A 22,314-nucleotide genomic window follows, 5' to 3' on the forward strand; every position below is an offset into this window, starting at 1 on the left:
TGTAGCAAGGAACGTGATGAAACCCATGAATATGATAATTTGTTGTTTTGATTCTTATACATCATTAGTCGGCTCTTCCACGTGACCGAACAACTCTATATCGGTTAGGGATGTCACGCATGAAACAATGCTGCAGAAACACAAAAATATGACTGAGTTTAGTAGGCTATCATTTCAGTTCCTGTTGATATCTATTGCACGATGGGTAATAATTTAAAGGAATCTAGTTGCAGTCTTGTAAATAGTGACCCTGCCAGATCCCTAGTCATTGCAAAATCATAGTCTGTGACTTAAAACACTATTACTTGTCTTTAGATGTGAGAGGGTCTGAGACTGTAGTCTTTCAAAAATCTTTTCCAAATCTTTTGCAAATCTTTCCAAAGTCTGTCAGTGTAAGGAGGGCTTAACCCTTAAAGGAGTACCGTCACACCGGTGTGACGGGAATGTTGGGAAATTAACATTCTAAAGAATATCTGGGTTCATTGAATTCAACATAGAATTTTAGAACCTTCAATTGTTGCGGAACTTAGAATGTTCAAAAACCTACACCTTTAAGGGTTAAGGCCAATAATGTAAAGGTTTCTAGGCCAAGTATACCTGGGTATACAAGGAATTTGGTCTCTGCATTTATCCCATCTGTGAATTAGTAAACACCGATCACTCAGTGAAGTGAAGCACACACTAACCCAGAGCAGTGAGCTGCCTTGCTACAGCGGCGCTCGGGGAGCAGTGAGCTGTTAGGTGCCTTGCTTTGCCTTAAGCCCTCCTTACACTGACAGACTTTCACATTCTTCCTTTTGTTTTTCTTTATCATTACACCTTTCCAGTATTTTGTTACCCCTATGCCAACTTTTTTTGAAACATGTTGCTGATAACAAATTCAAAATTAACATATATTTTCCAGTCAAATTTGTAATTTTCAACATATGTTGTCTGTGTCCTTTTTGCAACTAAATAGGAGTTTAAGAGATTTGCAGATTATCACATTCTGTTTTTATTCACATTTTACACAACGTCCCAATTTTTTCTGTTTTGGGGCTGTACATGATCCCAATGCTACATTGTCATGGGCTACCTACTGGCACAAACTACAAAAATAATCTTCATTACACATAACACACAGTGAGAATGCTAATAATTGAATTGAGGTAGTCACTACAGATCTGCTAAAATGTAATTTCAGTGTCAGTCAGTTACCATGCCAACCCAGAAATATTTAATTATATTACTTTTTTTCTTTTATTTGCCACATGGTCTGATATAATAGGCTATAGCCTGAACGATGCAGTAGGTCAAAAATCCTTAAATTAAATAGACATTATTTCTTAAATCCTTAAATTAAATAGACATTATACGTCTTATTGTCTCTTATCACCAACATGAAGGAAGCTCATACTCGGCTCTAAACTCATGCATGAGCTGTCAAGGAAACATACACCAATCAACATGTAAAAAGTGGTGCTGGAAGTGGTCCCATGGAACGCCATGTTTTTAAAAAAAAAATGTCGGTGGCTGAAGTTAACCATCCAAATCCTGACCCCTGCATACAGGGGGATAGTCTTCCCTACCTCTTGCAAGCATTGAATACGGAAATGCTTGTTCATTAGCCACTCTCACTCTGCCTCAATCCAGTCTAGTGTCGCTGTTCTGTCCTCTAGGAACCTTGACATGAGAGAGTGGTCATAGCCGTTTTAGTAACAGTATGTTTAGAAACATAACACTTGTCAGCAGTCAGACCACCCACTGCTCAGGGGGTCGTTTCTAGAAAAGTTAGCAACGACGTTGCTCAACCACCGTGGTACGATGCAACTTGCGATCACACAACGACATTGTTACACCTGTTTCCAGAAAGCATCGTACCTGTGTCGCAATTCGCTACCTCGGACGTTCGAACACCGTAGTTCCAACAACATTGTTGATGATGCAGCGATATATGTAATTGGTGGGGAAACAGTGCCAACATGTAATACCCCACCCCCTAGAAATGTCCCGTCACGGCAAATGTCAACATTTTTCTAATTGAAACCGAGTGATTTATGCTGGCATTGTCATTGCCTTCAGCAAAAACCTAAACCTATTGCAAGCATATAAAACAGTTAACTTAAGCCGACTAATATGAGTCATTATTTGTGTTAAATATCTGTGTTGGAAAAAATATATAGCCTGGACAAATTTCTGGGTATCGCAAAATTTAACAACTGTTTCGTGGCTTAACGGTAGCGCGTCGGTGCACTGCGCGCTCGGCCGGAGTTCGCAACCTCTTCTTTTCACCTCTGAGTAAGAGTAGGCCTATGAGACGCAACAATAGTTTTTACCATACATTTAGTTACTCTACATCGAGAGACCAAGACATCAGTCAAAAACAATTGAATCTACGTGTCACACTAGTTCACCTGCAGGTAGCTAGAAGCAAGAGGACAATCTCACATCATAAGAACATCGAACCTACAACGCTGGGATAACAAGTCACCTGCTTTAGCCACTATACCATTTATCACTGTGCTGATTTAAAGAGTCTGTGCGGATTATAATTACTAGCCTATCAAAAAGCAAGGCAATACTTGAATTAACATAAATAGCAAGAATGAGCCAAGTAGGGGAGTCAGTCTCTTAATCAAAATTAAGCTACAGGATAGATCAATCATTAAGTCACAAGATAAACATCCACTTCGTAATTTTTAGTTAGGCGGTTGTGATTTGTGGTTAGGCGCTCCGGACACCAACTGGAACTACCAAGGAACAACACAAGTGCGACTGCCCAGGGGCAGTGGTTCAACTTTGCGTCCTTGTTTGCGATTGAGAGTTCGAACTTCCTTTTCTAGAAACACCAAATCCAAGAACGATGGAGCGAACTACCAAGGTTGCGACGCAAGTTAGCAAACGACGCTTTCTAGAAACGAGCCCCAGATCCAATTGGCTAGATTGTGCCTAAATGTTTTTCTCTTGGTGGTTACTGGTATTATGGCCACAAAGTCATTAAGTTTTTATTAACAGAATGTGCATCAAACAGAGACATAGTGGTTATCTAATTAATGTTTTCCTCTCTTTATTGCAGATATATTCCCCCAAATTGCAGAGGCTTTGTGAGCGCATGGGCCACTTCTATCTGAATGTGTATTTTCCTGAAAACACAGCAAGTGCTGCAGAACGCCAACGAGAGATGGAGAGGAGCTCAATGTGTGTGTTACTACTTAAACCCTCTGTTAACAGGTTAGTTGTGATGAAATGGCTGAATTTAATGCCGCCTGAAACATAATAAGGAACTGGTCTCACTAAAGATTTATTTTTTAAATCTCTGGAGGTTTTATTTTGTCCTCGGTACTTACTGTTGTGCATGTGGGAAAATAATGTGGGATTCAGGAAATGGCTCATTGGTGTTGCCATTTAAACCATGACCTACGATTTCCATGATCAATGAATGGGCTTGCAGTGATGCTAACCAGGCAAGGTGCCACATCGCTATTTTATACAACTAACAATGCTCAAAATTAGTGTTAATTTTAGGGCTGCATGATTATGGCCAAAATGATAATCAATTTTGATCAATATTGAGATCACGATTATTCATTAATTTTAGTGACAACATCAGTGTTCCCACAGGTCATTGAATTTCTGGAATATCATGGAATTTTGGAAAGTCTATTTCAGACATGGAAAGTCAGGGAATTTTATAATTTTTAGGGCAAAGTCATGGAATATCAGGGAATTTTGTTTTTAAAATTTACTTGCCAAAATACATTAATACAAATATTTCACGCAGATTGGTGTGAGCCTTTATCTGGTTATAAGCTTTACTGCTTGCTTGAGTAGCCCAACTTTGTTTAATGCCCATTTATTCCTCTCCTGCTCTAAAAAAGTAAAATATTCTTGAACGCTTCATGGCTTCTCTTGAAATCATTGGTCGGTATATTGTGCCATTCATTATATAGTAGTCATGGAAAGTTTTTGTCAGGGAAAAATCTCTGGCTCACCCAAATTTTCCCCCTACATTTCCTACCCTAAATTACTGCGAATATAGATTTGGTTGCGAATCTAATTTTGTGCGTGCTACTTTGTATAATTTTGGGAGACTGCTATTGAAGGGCTGCAACCGCACAGCTCAGCTGCTTAAGTGCCACGAGAGCAAATGAGCATTAAAAACAATAGCCTACTGTATTTAAGCTCACAATATTCAGACTGGCCCAAAACTTTAATGGCCCACCGGGAATCCTCCCAAAGCTCCCGATTAGCCACTCCGGCTCTGCTTCTCGTCCATGAGTTTAGTCATTTGGTTATTTGAAGTGGTTGAAGGTTGAAGTGGCCTAACCTAAAACACTGATGCGTAGGCTACATTTGAATTATTGCTAATTCGTTTTGACTGTTGTGTCTTGAAACGCATCGTAGGTTGCACACATGTAGTCTGTAAATTACATAGGCCTTAAACAAAATCCAGCTCAACTCTTATTATTATAGCCTCGGAGGAAGCAAACAAGGACTAAAAGTTAACCTGTGTGGCGTGACGTTGTGTGATATATGTGTTTCACGGTGTGAGTTGAGAGCCCTGCTTTGCTTATGACTTGTTCCTGGTTAACTTCACTTGCCTGACATCCGAATCCAAACAACAGATGATCCACTTCGAAGCTCTTCGCCTTCTGCTGTGACACACATTTGATTTTTGACAGTTTTTTTTATATAGTCTTTTAACATAATGCTACTAGACCATAGTGCATCCAGGAAACTTCAGGCTGAGCAGTGCAGGGAACAGCTGTTTTTAGAAGGCTACATGCAGGCGCATGGTCAGACAGGTTTAAGGAATGCTTGATTTGTTTTGTAGCGGAGAGTTCTATGGGTAGAGCGCACATTTTTAATATCGCACGATCTCTCAAACTTGATCATGGGAAGCCAAAATTGTGATCGTGATTAAAATTTGATTAATTGTGCAGCCCTAGTTAATTTTGTCACCTATTTTTAATTTAGTCTTAGTCTTGTGACGAAATGTCCTTTTTAGTCTTTGTCATATTTAGTCATTCAAATATAATTTTTGTTAGTCAAGTTTTAGTCGACTAAAAGTCTCGTCATTTTTGTCTAGTTTTAGTCAAAAGAAAACTAAAGGTATCTTTTTAGTCAAAACATTTTACGTCTTTTTTTATAAAACAAATTATTTCCGATTACGATTTCAGTCAAATACATATCTCAATTTTCCAACAATATTGTGTGTCCACAGGGCTACTCGTCTGTTATAATTACTTATTCTGATTTTTTGTCAGTCAGTATGTTTACATGCACAGGTAAGTCGAGCTACAGTTATAGCTCGGCTGGGATTTGACCATAGACAGTAAAAGATTTGACTGGACCGCTGTCATGATCTTCGTAGACGTAGACCCAAGTATTAATGTTTTACTCCGCCACGCTAGATGGCGATATGCGCCCAAACGCAACACATTCTCCAAACGTTTCATCTTAGCTAACTTGCTTGCAAACTTTCCATATTAGCTTACTTGCTAGCAAACTTTGCCTCATCAATGCAACTAGTTCAATAGTTGACATTACTTGCTGAACATTTTCGTATGGACATTCTGGGGGATGTTAATTCGTATGTATGAGAGAAGCTTCAACTTATGGGTATGTAACTCTGGGCAAGTGTAAGTCCCAGTCCTTTTGTCGGCGGTCGGCCAATATGGCCAGCTGTACTGCCAGCGTCCGATTAAACTGTTCCACTGGCCCATTGCTTTGTGGATGCAAAGGTTTCGTTCTCGTTTTCCGGATGCCCATGCGCTGGCAAACCTCAGCGAACACCTCCGCCTCGAAATTCCGCCCTAGGTCGCTGTGGAGCTCTTCCGGTGCCCCGAACCGGCAGAACATCTCAGTGACCAGTCTGTCCACTGTCGTCTGGGCGCTCTGATCTGGCACTGCATACGCCTCTGGCCAATTAGTGAAATAGTCCATGGCTACGAGCATGTAGTGATTTCCCCGCTCTGTGACTGGCAGTGGGCCCATGACATCAACGTCTACCCGCTCCATGGGAGCCCTGACTGCGTATTGCTGCAGCGGAGCGTGCGAGCTTCGCGTGGGGCCCTTCTTTGCTGTGCAGGCGTCACAGCAGTGAAAATGGAGTTCAACGTCCAGCCTGCATCTCAGCCAATAGAAGTGGCTTCTCAGCCGATGAAGAGTCTTTGCAATGCCAAAATGAGCCGCCCCCACTGCCCCATGTACATGTTCCAGTACACAGGCTCATAATCCAGCAGGAACCAGCAACTGGAAAATGTTAGATTGTCTATTGCGAGCTCGCCAGTGTCTACAGTCCTTGACGTGCTACTATTCCCAGCCACTGTGAATAAATCGCTTTGGTCTCTGGATCGAGTGCTGATGCGTCAGTCCATGGCGGTCGCTGACCGGCTTCGATCCATGACCACACTCGGCTGAGTGTGGCGTCCTCCGATTGCGCCTTCCGGATCTCCTCCCTTGACATCACGTCCACCGGCGGACAGGGCGTCCGCGTTGCCATGAAGGCGGCCCGCCCGGTGTCAAATCTCCATGTCTAATCCTGGAGCGCCGCGAGCCAGCTGGCCCTCTGGTTCTTTGAAGTTCAGCAGCCAGGTCAGCGACGCGTGGTCCGTTCTCACCAGGAACCGTTTGCCGTAGAGGTAGGTTCGGATATGGCGCACTGCCACCCCCACAGCCAACGGTTCTCTGCGGGTCACGCAGTAATTCTTCTCTGCTCGGTCCAGTGAGCGGCTGAAGTATGCGACCACCTGCGCCGGTAATATGACGCCAGGCCCAGGAAGCTCTGTAGCTCAGCACCTTCGCCTGGAACAGGCCAACATCTCACCGTCTCCACCTTAGCTGGGTCGGTGGCGACTCCGGCAGCCCCCTAGCCTAGAAATCTAGACGCGCCCCTAGCGGCAGCAAATTACATTTACATTTGCTGCCAGGGCTAGTCTAGCAACTCTCCGTTGGCTTGTGACCTCCAGAAATCGAAACTTAATCAGGCCAATGAAATCGTATAGAGTCGCTAGGGGTGGGCCTAACATAATGATTGATGGCAGAGTTGCAACGGTTTGGCTTGAATTCCCTGCTACTTGAAAACAAATAAGATGGATGTTGCTGTTGGCTTAACAGTGTGACACGAAGTTAAGCTTTTTATTGTTGGCAAACGTTTGAACTAGCCAACTAGCTCCGCTGGTGGGAAACGATGGGACTCATAGCGCTGCCGCTGTCCTATTGCGTGCAGAGAGAATTTGAAAGACAACTGATTATTCCGCCCCTCGGACTGAGCACTGCGAACGGTGAGTGCCCAGACCCTACATTTTAATGTGGGTCTGGCTCGTCAGGCTAGCAGCCCCCACGACATGGCCCAGGAACCTGGTTTGCCTCCGGAACAGGTGACACTTTTTCAGATGCAGTTTGAGCCCAGCACCCCGTATGACGTCGAACACCTTCTCCAGATTTCTTATGGCACCGGTGAAGTCTGTCGCATGACACAGGATGTCGTCCAGGTAAACCACGCAGCATGTTGGTGAAATGCCTGCCAGGACACGCTCCATCAGCCGCTCGAAGTTCGCTAGACCGTTGCATAGGCCGAACGGAAGTACCAGGAACTGCCCTTGCCCGATGGTGAACGCTGTCTTCGGCCGAGCTTCCGGGGCTAGCTCAATCTGCCAGTAGCTGCTGCGCAAGTCCAGCGAGCTAAACCAACAGGAGCCGGTAATGCTGTCCAGCGCATCATCAATGCGGAGGAGGGGGTAGGAGTCTTTCCGGGTTACCTGGTTGAGCCGCCTGTAGTCAACACAGAACCGCCACGAGCCGTCCTTCTTCCGGACGAGTACAGCTGGCACAGCCCAGGGACTACTGCTTGGGTCTATTACTCCTGCCGCGGCCATCTCCTTGATCTTTTCTTCAGCTGCTTGTCGTTTGGCGAACGGCAAGCGGTGAGGTTGAAGTCGGATGGGCCGGGCATTACCGGTGTCGATATCGTGTTGGACCAGGCTCGTTCAGGTGCAGTCCTCATCTCTTGCTGCCAAGATGTCGGTGTACGCTGCTAGTAGCCTCCACACCTGGCTACCCTGTGCTTCACTCAGCCCCTCACAGCTACAGCTACAGAGTGCAGAGTTCATTTACGGCTTGCCTTGTCTCTACAGAGGGCTGCACTCTCTAAGCAGAGAGTTGTGTTTGCTCAACCCGCTCTCTTGGCTCCTCCCTGGTGGGCGTGAGCTGATCAGTGGCGGACTCAGCAAGCGGACCTGGATGAGACCTGTTGTTTTCGCGGGCTTGAGTTTTGCGGGCTTGTGTCGGGAGGGGCGGAGTCTTGGATGACGAGCACTCTTTGCGTGTTTGCTTTCTGTGGGCTTGTGTGGAGCGAGTTGGAGGGTCCTTAGTCGCGCCAGCTCTCCGCACTTCATGTTCTGTTTTCCCCGCCGTATGCAACACTACGCTGCTCGTCCCCAAGTATAGTGTGAACCGGGAAATCCAACACAGCCCCCCATTTCTCTAGCACGTCCAGGCCGAGAATGCAATCATCCTGAATGCTAGCCACCCAAAGCCGGCGGCTCGCCGTCTCACCGTTGATGCACGCGCACACCACTTTTTGTCCATACAGTTCCGCTCGCTCTCCGGTAACTGTTGTGATGCGGTTTTTTGTCTCTTCCCAGCCTCTGGGTCCCGTCTAGCGTACAGTCCACATACAGTCCTCTGGTTTGGCCGAGCCGGCCCAGCCGTATGCAATCCATAGCCCCTCCTGCTGTGCCACCTTCTTCTAGTAACTGGGGCGCGAGCGTGAGGGGTGCCGGGGCTGGGCAGTACCACGCGATGTGTCCCGGCTCGCCACACCGTTGGCATCCGTCTCCGCTGGGCGGCGTTGTGGTGGCTGTGCCGTGGTCTGCCGCGTCACCTCCAGTTCCTCCCAGTCTTCCTCCATCAATGTCTGGCGTACGCAATGCCTCGACTCCGTTGTGCGGAAGATGTTTTCCACCCGTTCGGCTTCCGTGAGGGCCGCGGACAGCGAGCTGGGGCTGCTCAGGCGAAGGTGTTCTTTCAGCCGCTCTGGGTGGATGCCTCACACAAACACTTCCAGTGCCATCTCTTCATGTAGACTCTGGCTGTACGTTGGGTATCCCCACTGGGCATACAGCTGCAGGTCAGCCGCGAACTTGCCCAGTCTCTCGTCCTTGTGTCGCCGTCTGGAAGCGAGTTGTTTTCGGGCATCGCTGTTGAAGATTCTCTGGCCGAATCGCCGTTGCAGAGCTGCTTCCATTGCGGTCCAGCTTGCTTGCTCCGCCGGTGGCAGGTCTTCTAATACTTGTAGCGCTTCCCCCTCCAGAGCCAACGCCACCTGTACGCCCGTTCTCTCCGCCGACCAGCCATTCAGCTCGGCTGCTAGCCGGACCTGCACCAGGTATGTCGCCAGCGGCCTTTCGCCATTGTAGTGGGGCAACTTTACGCTGGGGCGCTCCCTTCTGCCGCCGCTGTCACACCAGGGACCGGCCGGTTCCCGTCCAGTAGGGGTCGACATCCCACTTCTAACACCAATGTAACAAACTGCAAAGTTGTCTTTGAAGGGTTTTTATTGAACCAACACTTAAAACACACGAACACCATTACACAGGTAACACAAGGGAGGTCAATCAAACAAGCACGATACACAAACAGGGTAGTCACATACAATACATGGGGTAAATACATGAGGTACAAAATAAAGAAAAACTACACAAGCTAACACATACATGACAAGGTAAACGCAAATAAATACTTTCACTAAAATCAACATTACACACACACACATAACCAGCTAGGCTCAGTTCACTACAATATGTTCGCTTTAATGGCGAACTAGCTAGCAATGCATCTGTATGATCCATGATTTCTGTTCAGCAGTCCGAAATAGCGGTTTTCTAACCAACGCTCATTAAAACGGCAACCTCACTTCATGTTGATGGTCATCTCCGACTGTGTGCAGGGGGGCGTTGTCAGGCATGAAAACAGACTGGCAGATCCATAGACTGGGCAGATCAGTCACACACGCAGAGGCGCAAACGAGGACCATGGTGGAGAAGTTTTCATATTTTTAAACTCTCCGACTTTCTGCATCTAATAGGCTAACCCTTTCGTGCTTGTGCCGAACATTCCATTTTTGGTGCTGGATGACCTCCTTACACAAAAAACCTTATTTCTTGAGTATAATACATACCATCAATGGGATATACATACCATTGTAATCAGAAGGGTCAGTTCTATCAAATGATGTAAAATACATATGGTAATGTTGATATAGTAATGAACAGTCTTTGAAAATCCTCTCCAAATGTATACCGAAATTGTTAAAAATTTAATTTCATTCGCATAAAAATGAATTTTCATCATATTTCTATACGAGATGGAGAAAAATATAGAGTGTATGACATGTTCAGCAAGTTGTGGGCTATTTAACAAAAAAGACTGAATTGGAATATCATTAACCTTTCAAAAGTTATGATAAATTAAGTGATAAGTGTAAAATAATGCAGGAAACGGGATTTTAGAATGTTGACAGAAATCACATTCTCTTTCTCACCAAAAACATAAAAGTATGCATAAAAACTAATAATGAAGTCAGACACAATGGTTTAGATTTATTTGGTCCATAAGAATAAACCATTTATTTGTATATAAGCAAATGCTACAGTCAACAATAATGATATATAAAAGAAAAACATGTACCTTACCAGTAATACAGGAAGTAAGTATACTGTATATTTATTGAAGATCAATTCTGAAGAGACATAGAATACATTTGATTCAACAGATACAACTTCCTTATATAAATTAGTGTAATATGAAAATGATATACATCTATAAAATGTATTATTTATGAAAAGCTAGGAATACAATCAACTTCAACATCACTCAAAAATCAATGTTTCTAAACATTTGAAAGTGGATTACATAGAACAAGTCTGTTGAGAATAAACACATACACACACATATAAACACAAACTCACACACACACACACACACACACACACACACACACACACACACACAGAGGAGGATAGGGAAAGGTGGGGTGGGGAACCTGAAGGTTAAACACAGAGGACCTATGACTCATAACGAAACGCATCCCCTTCTGTAGAATGCCAAATCTGACAGCAATTTTGTTTACCAAAAAAGCATTCACCTACCGCTAAACTCCAGGCCATACAAGCTACTTTAGTATTATTATGTATTGTTTTTATAACAAAGCCAACAATTTTTCTTTGGCTCCTGCTGTACAGGAATATGTACTTGATGAAAAGATGACAGAGTAGTAGTTGGAGCAGCTGAAGGCGAGGCTGAAATTTTGACGGAAATGCCTGCCAGCTGTTGTGATAGATTTTAAGCCAAAATCTTTTTGGCTGTAGCTACCAAACCTAGGTTCAACACCAGATTCTGCATTGCCAAACTTGAAATAATAAGAAACTACTGAAACGGCAATGTCAATGGAGAAAAAGTGTACACAATATGTATTTCTCATTTGGTCAACGCTCCCTGATCCCTTCAGAGACTTGGTTCCCCAGTAGCAATGGATATTAGGGAGGGAAGTGAAGTCCCATGTCAATGATCAATCCCAGAAAACTGTGAAACTCTTCTGGGGTCTCTTCGTCCCATGCCCCTGCACTGTGTGTTTGCATACAACGCCTACTAAGCACAACCTCCCACCCGTTCCGGTTGGTAAAACCACATATGCCTGGGACAACAACATAAAAATCAACATAAGTCTATTTCACAGTGTTTTAGTGGCAGTCTACACCACCCTACGCACGCCACCTAAATCTATACCTTCTTCCTCCATCCTCACATGGTCTTCAACATTGTGAGCGCAAGCTCATCAGCAGTCAGCCACCTCTTCAGGCCTGCAAGGAGGTCTGTGTAGGTCTTGTCATCCTCCATCTGAAACAACAGTAAAATCGTACAAATGTAATACATTTATTAATTAAAAAAATAAAATCACAAAACTACAGATGTGTGCGTGTGTGCACATACATACACAAGAAGAGGTAGCCTAAACTATTGAAGCATTTTGAGTAACTCAAAAATATTAAGAAGTATGAAAAGTCATTTTATTACACATGGGTTTAGCTACCCTAAATCTGATTGCCTGGCTGGCATTAAGATAAAGACAGATTACATTTCACCTAGTAACTAACTGCTTAAATGCAATAATGACATTTCTGACATAATATGTGATTTCACATCATGTTTTCTATAAAACTACATATTGAGAAGAGTAGAATATCAAGTCATGCCATCTTAGAAAATGTTGAGACAAGCACGTCTGATGTTTGTCACTTAGAAGCAAGGTAAAACAGTTCACTACAAACTGCCTAGCGAGGTAACAACCCCGATGAGAGGCAACACGTTAATTAGCACTACATTTCTGACAGAACCGTGATTTCACATCTTGTTTTCTACAACTACGTATTGAGAGGAGTAAAAATATCGCTCAACTTATTTCATGTAAGAGAACGCGAACTTAGAAACGCTGGGGCCCATTGATTTATTCAGCTTTGGTATGCTATACTGACTTGCCAATATAATGCTTACCTAACAAGCAAATTGGTACTAGAAAACAAACTTACTTACAGGTTATATACTAACAGGTTTTAAATGAAATTGTCAAATGAAAATAACTGATATAAAAAGCAAACGAGAATACTGCAAACAGTTCAGAGTAATGCAGCTAGCTAAAGTTACATGACGATGCACTTAGCCCCCGCTATGCCATAATGTTGACGCTGATGAGAAAGCATATTACTGTCAAATAACATGATTTTATGACTACAAATTAAGATTAACCATAACTAGAAACGATGTAAAATATATATTACCTCAGTTTATCCAGCTGTGTGGTTTCCAGTCGAGGTAAACTCCAACGAAGTGCAGGTGGCATCTGGCGGTCCATGTTAAAATGTACGACTGAAGTGAAAAGTTTTTTTCACGACTCATCTTCAAGTATCCAAAACATTTGGCGCCATAAACCCCTTTTAACCAATCATATCAAATTGAAGCTTATGTTGTCAGCATTACGGGGAAGATTTCAGAAATAAAATCAGTCATTGGACAGCTGAGATATTAGATGATTGGTCATCGTTAAAATTTTAACGAAATTAGAACGGTCGGGCTTGTAAGGGCTAAGCTAACTATTCCGTCAGATAGTTATTTGTGTCAAAAGAAATACACTTACAATTTTAAGCATTTTCAAGCACTTTATCCGAAATGCAAGCACTTTTCAAACCTTGAAAACGCAACATTAAAATTCAAGCATTTTCAAGGATTTCAAGCACCCGTACGAACCCTGGTAATGGCTAGATATTCTGTCTTCTCATTTTGTAGACGAAAATGAACAGAGATTTTATCTTAGTTTTTATTTAATGCAAAACATTTTAGTCTCTTCTTTTTTCATCAACAATAATGCATCTTAAGATAGTCTTAGTCAGGACATAAGTGCAGTCTCGTCATCGTCGCGTCTTACGTCATGAAAAAAAGGTCGTTGACGAACATATTTTCTCTCGTCTCATCTGAAGAAATTAACACTACTCAAAATATAATTACACGTCTGTGGTAGTGTGGTGAGGGTTTCTACAGACAAACCAAAGTATTGTAAGTATAACTGTAAAGTGCCAACATATACTTTTTTTTTACCTGTCTGTTAGTCTCTGTAGCTATGTGGTAGAGGACACAGAGGAGGCCTTTGTCAAGACCCCAGACTCCAGGCCTCTCCTGTTGTATCTTCGAACAGCGGAGGGGAAGGTTGGCATCAGTGGGACGACCAGAGAACTGCTGGAAAGGATCAATAAAGCAGACAAAAATGCAAAGATCAAGGTAATTGCAATAATCATAATATCACAGTATAATAATCCATAACCACAGGGGACTGTGCTGTCTGACTGTGCCTTTCCTCTTCACACTGAACACCTCAGGCTTCCAGGAAAATGTCATGTCACCCGCAGAAATTCTCAGATTCTGCAGTTGCGGGTTGTCAGTGGTGGAGACGAGGCGAAGAACAGGCAACTGGTGGACTGCTTTCTGACATGGTGTGGGAGCAACCACCTTGTCTTAAATGTGGCTAAAACTAGGGAACTAGACTGGTGGTGGACTTTAGGAGGGCCAGGCCTGAGTTGAATATCATTTTATTCCTGGTAAATAATCTTTGATTGAGCCAGCAGTGTTTTGTGTTAAAATACTGCTGGATATCTATACACATATGGACTGGGTAATGTGTTAGGAATGAAAGGATGGCACATGTTTTTTTGGAAATTATCAACCTAGAGAGGGCTGAGTTCAAAGACCCCTGAAAATCAAAGTGAAAAAATGATGTGGCAGGCTAGTCCATTTTGCCTAAAATTTCATCGCAGCAACTCAAAATGGTATTCATATGACATTTCATATGGCCCCCACATGCTTGATGACGTTGAGGCATGCTCCTAATGAGATGGCGATGGTGTCCTGGGGGATCTGCTCCCAGATGTGGACACGGCCATCACTGAGCTCTCTATTAGTCTGTGATGAAACCTGGCGGTGTTGGAAGGAGCAAAACAAAATTTCCCAGAGGTGTTCTATTGGATTTAAGTCAGGGGAGTGTGTGGTACAGTCAATGGTACCAATTCCTTCATCCTCCAGGAACTGCCTGCTCACTCTCACCACATGTGGCCAGCCATTGTTGTGCACCAGGAGGAACCCAGGGCCCACTGCACCAGTACAGGGTCAGACAATGGGTCTGAAGATTTCATCCCGATACCTTAAAGCAGTGAGGGTGCCGTTGTCTTGCCTGTAGAGGTTTGTGCGCCCTTTCAAGGATATGCCTCCCCAGACTACAAGTGACCCACCACCGAACCGGTCATACTGAATGATGTTGCAGATAGCGTTTCCCAGCAGATTCTTAAAAACTGAGCTTTTGGTGTTTCCAGCTAAAACAGCTATTCCTCAATAGATTAGCCCCCAGCAAGACTCATCTTCATGAGTTTTAAAAATGATGTGTGTTCCCTTCAAACTTATTAATTACATTTTATACCATTTAAAGTGCTATTTCTCCTGATTACAGTGGTGGCTATATTTTATCTCTGCCATGTAGCATAACCACACCAAAAGCATCCAGTCTGAAAAAAATGGAATATTCTGTGCAGTCTGTAAAATCTTAATACATTATGACAATTTTGTATTAAGGTAGTGGACCATACTGGATCTCCAGAGGATGGCGCTGCTCTGATCTACCATCAGCTGGACGAAATAATTAAGCAGGTGTGAGCTGTGTTAAAACCTTGACATTTCTTAACAGTGCCCTTACTGTGTATTGAAGAGCAAATTCTGAGAGCATCTGACAAAAGAATATGGGCTTAGTTTTTTTATTCTCATATAATATAATATAATATATATATATATATATATATATATATATATATATATATATATATATATATATATATATATTATATTATATTATATTATATGAGAATAAAAAAAAAAAATATATATATTATATTATTTATATATATATATATATATATAAATAAATAAAAAAAACATTAAGCAATTTCAGGACTTTGATCAGAGTTACAGCTTCTCCTGTTTTGGCATTTAATGGTCTGCCTAAAGAAGGCAAATTTATAGTTTTCAACTTCATTGCAGTCCAAGATCAATGTTCCTTGATAGAAAGTTGGAGGGGAAAGTAGACAGAATGACAACCCGGGTGCAATTGAAGTTTGCCAAGAGGGTGCGCACATAATTTGTCAAGGCTTAATTTCTCCAGTGTTTGCCATGGGTTCTCTTGAAACTTCAAAGGCATCCCTGTAACACTGCATTATGTAATAACTTGACCAAACACACATATCACTTAATTATGTAATAACTGCCGCATTTTATAATAATTTACCGCATTTTGTAATAAACTGATTGAATGCAATATGTAATACATTTGACCATGTTGTTATTACATATTTTGCGGCTGTTATTACAAAATGCAGGTGTTGCAAAGAAAAAACAATATGAAAATGTAATAATATGGTGCATTATATAATAACCAACCGAAAGTTACGTCTTCATTGATAAAAACAGCATAACAATGTGTATTTTACTCAAAATTAATATAGGTCATATATAGGAGTTGTGAAACTGTTCAAATGTTCACTTGTTCAAATGTAAAGCCCATTTCTTTACGCAAAGGCTGACTGATGGTCATTAGCTCTGAATGAAGAAATAAAGCCATGGTACTATTGAAGAAGAAACATGTTTATTACAGAAAGCACGGTGAATGTTATTTTAAATTCGTCTGTCCTCCACGTTTCCCACACTCGGCATTCTCCATCACTTTCTCCACTCACATGGCCTGACTTTTTTGGGGGGAAATCTCGTTTTCATTTTGTACCAAAGTTACGTTTGAACTGTAACTTTGTTGATGCTGACTGATGCAAAGACTTTTTTTAATATGGTGCATAATGTAATAAACAACCAAAATTGATGTCTTCTTCAGCACACATCATACTTTATTAGCAATTAAATTTAAATATAAGCCTATAATAGACACTGATCCAGTAGCCACATATACAGGTAGAACAAATAAAAACATATAGGCCTTAGTGCTTAAAGTATTCTGCCACCATGCAGTCCGCCATTGAAGCCTATTTCCAATGTCCGTAAAATCCAGACATGCAAATACAATCGCTAATGCATGGAAATAATGCAAGCATGGATGTGTATTTCTTTGGAACTGACTAAACAACTGCATTTAAAACTGTTGTTTACAAGATTGCCAATCAAAATGACAAGTCCTTACCCTATTGTTTATGTCAAGATTGTCAAACTATTTTGTCTTGTTGTCAATATGACAGTTTACTCTGTACATATTTTCTAATGAACAGTGCACAAGGCAGCACTATTTTCTAAGTGGCATATTTCAAAACTACAAAGTTACACATTATTGTGTGTGGAAGATGTCGATTGCAAGGGAGTGGATATGTTTCAAAGTCTGTGCCGTCAACAGACATTGTGACAGTATAAAGAAAATTACGACGGAGTATTAGGGCCACACATGAAGAGAAAAAATATTTTTACCATGGCAAGATTAAACTCGACATGTTGACTTTAAAGTCGACATGTCGACATTAAACTCGACATTTCGTGAATAAAGTTGAAATATTATATCTACTTTAATCTCGACGTGTCGACTTTAAAGTGCCCATATTATGAAAAAATCACTTTTTCTGGGATTTGATGTGTTATTGTGTGTCTCTGGTGCTTCCACACACATACAAACTTGGAAAAAAAAAACATCCATGCTGTTTTTAGTGAGCTAAGGGTTTCTGGATGTATCCTGCCTTTAGCCTCCAGGGTGAGCTGGTCAAAATCGGCAAGGCTTTTGACATCACAAGCCGAAACATTTCAATATTCCCACCCACCACCTCCTTTTAGGGCAATTACGTTACGTGGATATAATGGAAACCTATGGAGCTGCATCGAAGTGGGCAGGGAACAGGATTTATACTTACTAAATCGTTGAACAAACGTGAATAAAATGCACAAAATAAGGTTGGTGTAAGAGTTATCTTTTTGTTCATGGGATTCATTCTAATTCCATCACTTACATATTTCCTACAACTAGGTGAGATAGCTAAGCTTATGTCGTAGGCTACTGAAGTTCCACTGTTAGATAGCTAGCTAGCAAGCTAACCGTTTTACATCGAGATTATGGTAAGTGTTAGCTAGGGGCTAAATTTGTCCTCTCAACACTGGGGTATTGGAAACGAATTAGGTTGGTAGTGTACACAGTTTCGGCATGAGTCAGTTACATATACACATTTCTTCATAACCATTGTGTTAGTTAAAAGGATTGAATGTCCTGTGAATCAATATGTAACGTGTGACTAGCATCTAGCTGTCTTTCCCATTGGAATCAATAGCCACCTTTGCATGGACATTTTTATTTTAATCCGATTGAAATGAATCCGCTGCATTTGAAAGACAAATACTGTACTTCTGACTCCACTACATTGGAAATATGAACATGAAATACTTTTAACCACTTGTGATTCTTTAAATGCATGACCATCTTGAAGTTAATTTTTTCAATAGTTCAATATGAACTTGGCTGAATTGGCTGTGGTAATGATGGTGACAACAGATTCTTCATCAGAACATCCTCCATGTAGCCTGGGAGAACCCAGATGAATCTGTTAGCAATTGAGATTTGAGAAGTGGTCTGGTGTTAACCAGGCTATCCTCCATGATCATTGCAAAATTGGAATAAAATTAGACAATCACCTGGCATTCACCAAATAGCTAGATCTTTAGTCTACATTATTAAATGATACATAATCTACTCATAATTAAGTTATTTTGTTTTGAATTCGGCAGTGAAAATGTTTTAGATTTGTGAAGAGAATGAACCTCCTCCCGCACCTCCCCTACGCAAATCAAAACAGTGTCTTGTGCAAGAACTGTTCATGCAGACTACTGTACAACTGGCGCGGTGTAGCCTACACAACTTTGTTCAAAATTGATGCATTCAAGTTAACTTTGCAAAGTTAGTGTGATAGTGTACATATCACAACGTTGTCAATTGCAAACGCTAATTTATTCTAACGTCTCTATACGGAACTACCTGCTTCATTTGCAGAGGACGAAGAGAAAGCACCTCTTTGATAATTGAGCCAGTAGAGAATTAATTCAGAATTAATTCAGATTAATTCTGAACTGTTCAGAATTAATCTGTAGCCTAGGGTAGGCTTCTGCAGAAAACAATGTTGTTGGTGATTTAATACTATCTAGCGACATTTTTAACAGGCTACGCAATAGAGGCTTAGACAACTATGACCCACGTTTGCCCTACTTCTTGACTGCAATGTAGTCAATTGACTGCTTGACAGGTTATTTTTATTTTTCTGTACAATAAACAAATACATCTGCTTTATGCCGCAGAATTACGAACTTGGCCAGCCTATAGAACGGGCACATTTTGGAGAGAATAGAGAATGTACACACGCAAGAATCTGTAGGCTATTTGTGGCGGGTTACCAGCAAACAATGTTTAATGCATTAACTCAAGACCTCAAACGTTTTCTAAACAATAAAAACAGAAAGGATGCAGCAGGCAGCAAATAAGAGTAATTTCCAGTGGAAGAACAAAATGCTGAATGAAGCCCTAAGCTATGAAGGCATATCTGGCAAGTTGTTATTTTATGAAGACGTAAATGGTTGCGCTACAGGTCAAGTTTGCAAGAAGAAGACATAACGCGTGAGCATGCCACACTATCCAGGGACGTGCTCACACAGCTGTGGTAGCGGGGGCAAGAGGATTACTGTCAGCGCATGGCTTTATATCAAATTCTTCGGTTTGCCCAAAATAAAGGCCTGTGGTTTGCGCAGCCTACAGTAAGTAGGCTAAATAACAGACCCGCCACAATATGCAGTATGATGATTTTTTTTTACGAGCAAGATGTTTTTGGTGCCCTACGCGCACTGCATGTTCTTTAAATAACAATGAAATATCATCAGTAATATTCAACCAGGGGCCATATTCACAAAGCCTTTTATCTTACCACTATGAGTACTCCTAAATAGCAATAAAAGATTTAAGCTAGGAGTTTCTCTTATTAAGTTATTCATAAAGTCTTTCAGACCTACTCTTAGGGACTGTTCTTTATTTATTTAAGGGGCTACCGGAGGAGTTTTGGGAGCGTTAGTCAAAAAAGACGTGACCCTCCCTCGTCAGCAAGAAATTTTTCTATGACACTGAATTTATTGATGCCTTTTGTACTGGGTCAATTTGGGAGCTTGCATGCTACGGCTCCTTCATTGAAATGCCTTGAAAAGGCTGTCGTTTGCACAATTTCACAAATAATCACCGGGACAGAAACAAACCTGTCAACTTTTCCCGGGTTTATCGCATAGCCTATTTTAACCTTTTCCTCGCTATCTTAAGAAGGAGCTGCAGGGCCGTCGCAAGGGGGTGCGAGGCCCTGTGCAAACTTGACAGATGCTAGGCCCTTATCACTTACGTGCATGAAATCATGGGATAGCCTACTTTACACATAGCCAAGGCTACCGTAGTGCATTTTAATAGTAGCCTAGTCTAATAAGCTACACCAGCTTGTCTTTAAGAGGGGAAATTGTATAGCCTATAACATTAGCTAAGTCACATATTTGGCCATATGGTGTTTATCATAGGCTACATCACGAAACCAATTAGTGTAACAAAGGCGAACACTTTAACAGGGGGAATTAATTGGGCATGAATCATTGTGCTGAACGGTATTTGTCAATGAGCAGAAACACACAACATTCAAACTATTGATAAGATGTGCACTATGGAAACTGGTCTGTAGGCATGACACTGACTCGCCATATCCTGACTCAGAAAAAAAAAACATTTTCTTGCTTACTTTGCCGCAAACTCAGCAATGAAATCATAGGCCAGCTTGCAGGTAGCCTAACGTCTTTTTCAATTCATAGAAGGGCGAGCCCAGTCTCTCCTGTGACATGGAGGTGCGCAAATAGTTTTTAATAGCCTGTTCAACTTCGAAACGTTTCGTTCACCCAATGCCAGTCACTGATCACAATTTCAAAGTTCGGGAAGCTTTGTTCAATCTTTTTAAGTTTTAAGTGCAGTAGGCCCCTATCTGCCCCCTTTGGAATTATATCTCGAGCCTATTATAAGGTCCAGTGCGTTATGTCCTGGGATTCGGATGTGCTCAAAAAGAAAAAAAAGAAAAACATTTTTTATAGATGGTTATGAGGAGCAATATGAGAGAGAAATTTGATGATCATTGATTGTTGTTTTGGGATGTTAAGCCTTGTCCATAGGCGTCAGTGAAGGAGATTAAAGAAAAACATGCCGTCACGTCAGGTAACTTCATGCTACATTTTTGAAGGTTCTTAGTGATTATGAGGAACAATATGAGAGATATTTGGTGATCACTGATCGTTGTTTTAGGACATTAAGCCACATTAAGCTTTTTGCTTAGGCTACAATAGGTGTTAATGAAGAATAAAAGCTTAATGTCATCTTTGGCCAGGTGCGAGGCCCATCAGACGCGAGGCCCTGGGCGACGGCCCAAATTTTGCTGTTTCCATGAATACAAAAGTTAGGTGACCCTCCCTCCTAGACTATAAAAAGTTAGGTGACCCTCCCCTCAATAAAGAATAAAAAGACATGACCCTTCCCTATTTTCCTCCGGTGGTCCTTTCCATAAATACCGAACGGTCCCTTAGTAAGGAAAAATGACAACTCCTAAACTAAGAGAGAGTCTCCGTTGCTATGGATGACGTCATTACTCATGCACGAGCTTGACTGAAGTGACCACCTTGATTGGCTGATGATTGTAACACGGGAATGATTCCAAACACTTCCCTCACGATGATGAGTGACAGGTGACAGGTCTGAGAATGCGTGCGCTACACAAGGACGGAAGATGATGAATAACTGAATAAAAAGGCCTAGCCTAAATGAATCATGAGTAAGGCAAAACAAATAGCCTAGTACCCTAATGAAACATACGGATTGATGCAGTATCTTTGTAACATTATTAAACTAATCTGTTACTATGCCTACGTTTTCAAAGAGGAGAACATTTTAATTTGATTCACAATAACGTTACATTTAATTTACATGTTGACAATGAGTAGCCTAGATTTGGTTGTTGTTGGTGGCGTTATTGCATGTTAGTTATGCCTACAATGCAAAATTGCTTCCTCGCGATTGGAAGCTCCTGTAGCTGCATAGGATTTCAAAACATGGCGAAATGCCACAAAAAGCGGTTTGTGAATAGGTCTGTGAGTTAGGAGTCCTCTCGACTTCTTCTTTTAAGCTGTCCCAGAGGTGGAAATAGTCTAGGTCCTGGGTTCGATTTGTATGCACTTCATTTAGCGGAGAACAGGGCCGGAGTGGGGCCACTTTTTAGTGGTGGAAATTGGATAAATTAATGTAGTTTTTATTAGTATGGTTCAACAAATGTGTAAAGGTTATATAATAATTCACTTCAACTGAGAAGTTAACACAAAATATTCCACTATTCCACAAGTTAACAAAAACAGAAAGAAAGAAAGAAAGAAAGAAAGAAAGAAAGAAAAAGCCTTTGAAATGTAGCCAATCCCACGCTTCCACAAAGAGGCATATTGAACTAATGTTTAGGCTACATGCTTTTTGCATGGGCTGTTTGGTGATTTAGCCTAGGCTAATCCTTTACTACACCCTCTTCTGAGCAAACAAGGCATATAGGTTTATCATGTAGCATAATTGCTCTTTCTTACATTAAATATATTTAATTTATCCTCTCTACTTGTCCCTTAGTCATGGCCTCCTCATCACTAATTTAGGGCTCATCATTTTCAATG

At 41.7% G+C, this 22,314-nt stretch overlaps 1 protein-coding gene across 7 annotated transcripts in view; it reads left to right on the plus strand.

The window, feature by feature from the left end:
- The window catches only part of nphp3 (nephronophthisis 3), a 165,406-nt gene that overhangs the window by 41,567 nt on the left and 101,525 nt on the right, over positions 1–22,314 (plus strand). For 6 of the 7 annotated variants that reach the window (XM_048265979.1, XM_048265984.1, XM_048265981.1 and 3 more), the window contains 3 exons: positions 3,056–3,210; positions 13,644–13,812; positions 15,154–15,228. In XM_048265979.1, the coding sequence (XP_048121936.1) occupies positions 3,056–3,210; positions 13,644–13,812; positions 15,154–15,228 (399 nt within the window). The remainder of the gene's footprint in view (positions 1–3,055; positions 3,211–13,643; positions 13,813–15,153; positions 15,229–22,314) is intronic. The other variant, XM_048265982.1, reaches the window with a different exon arrangement.

Source organism: Alosa alosa, chromosome 16 (genome assembly GCF_017589495.1).
Source record: "Alosa alosa isolate M-15738 ecotype Scorff River chromosome 16, AALO_Geno_1.1, whole genome shotgun sequence".
Lineage (NCBI taxonomy): Eukaryota > Metazoa > Chordata > Actinopteri > Clupeiformes > Clupeidae > Alosa > Alosa alosa.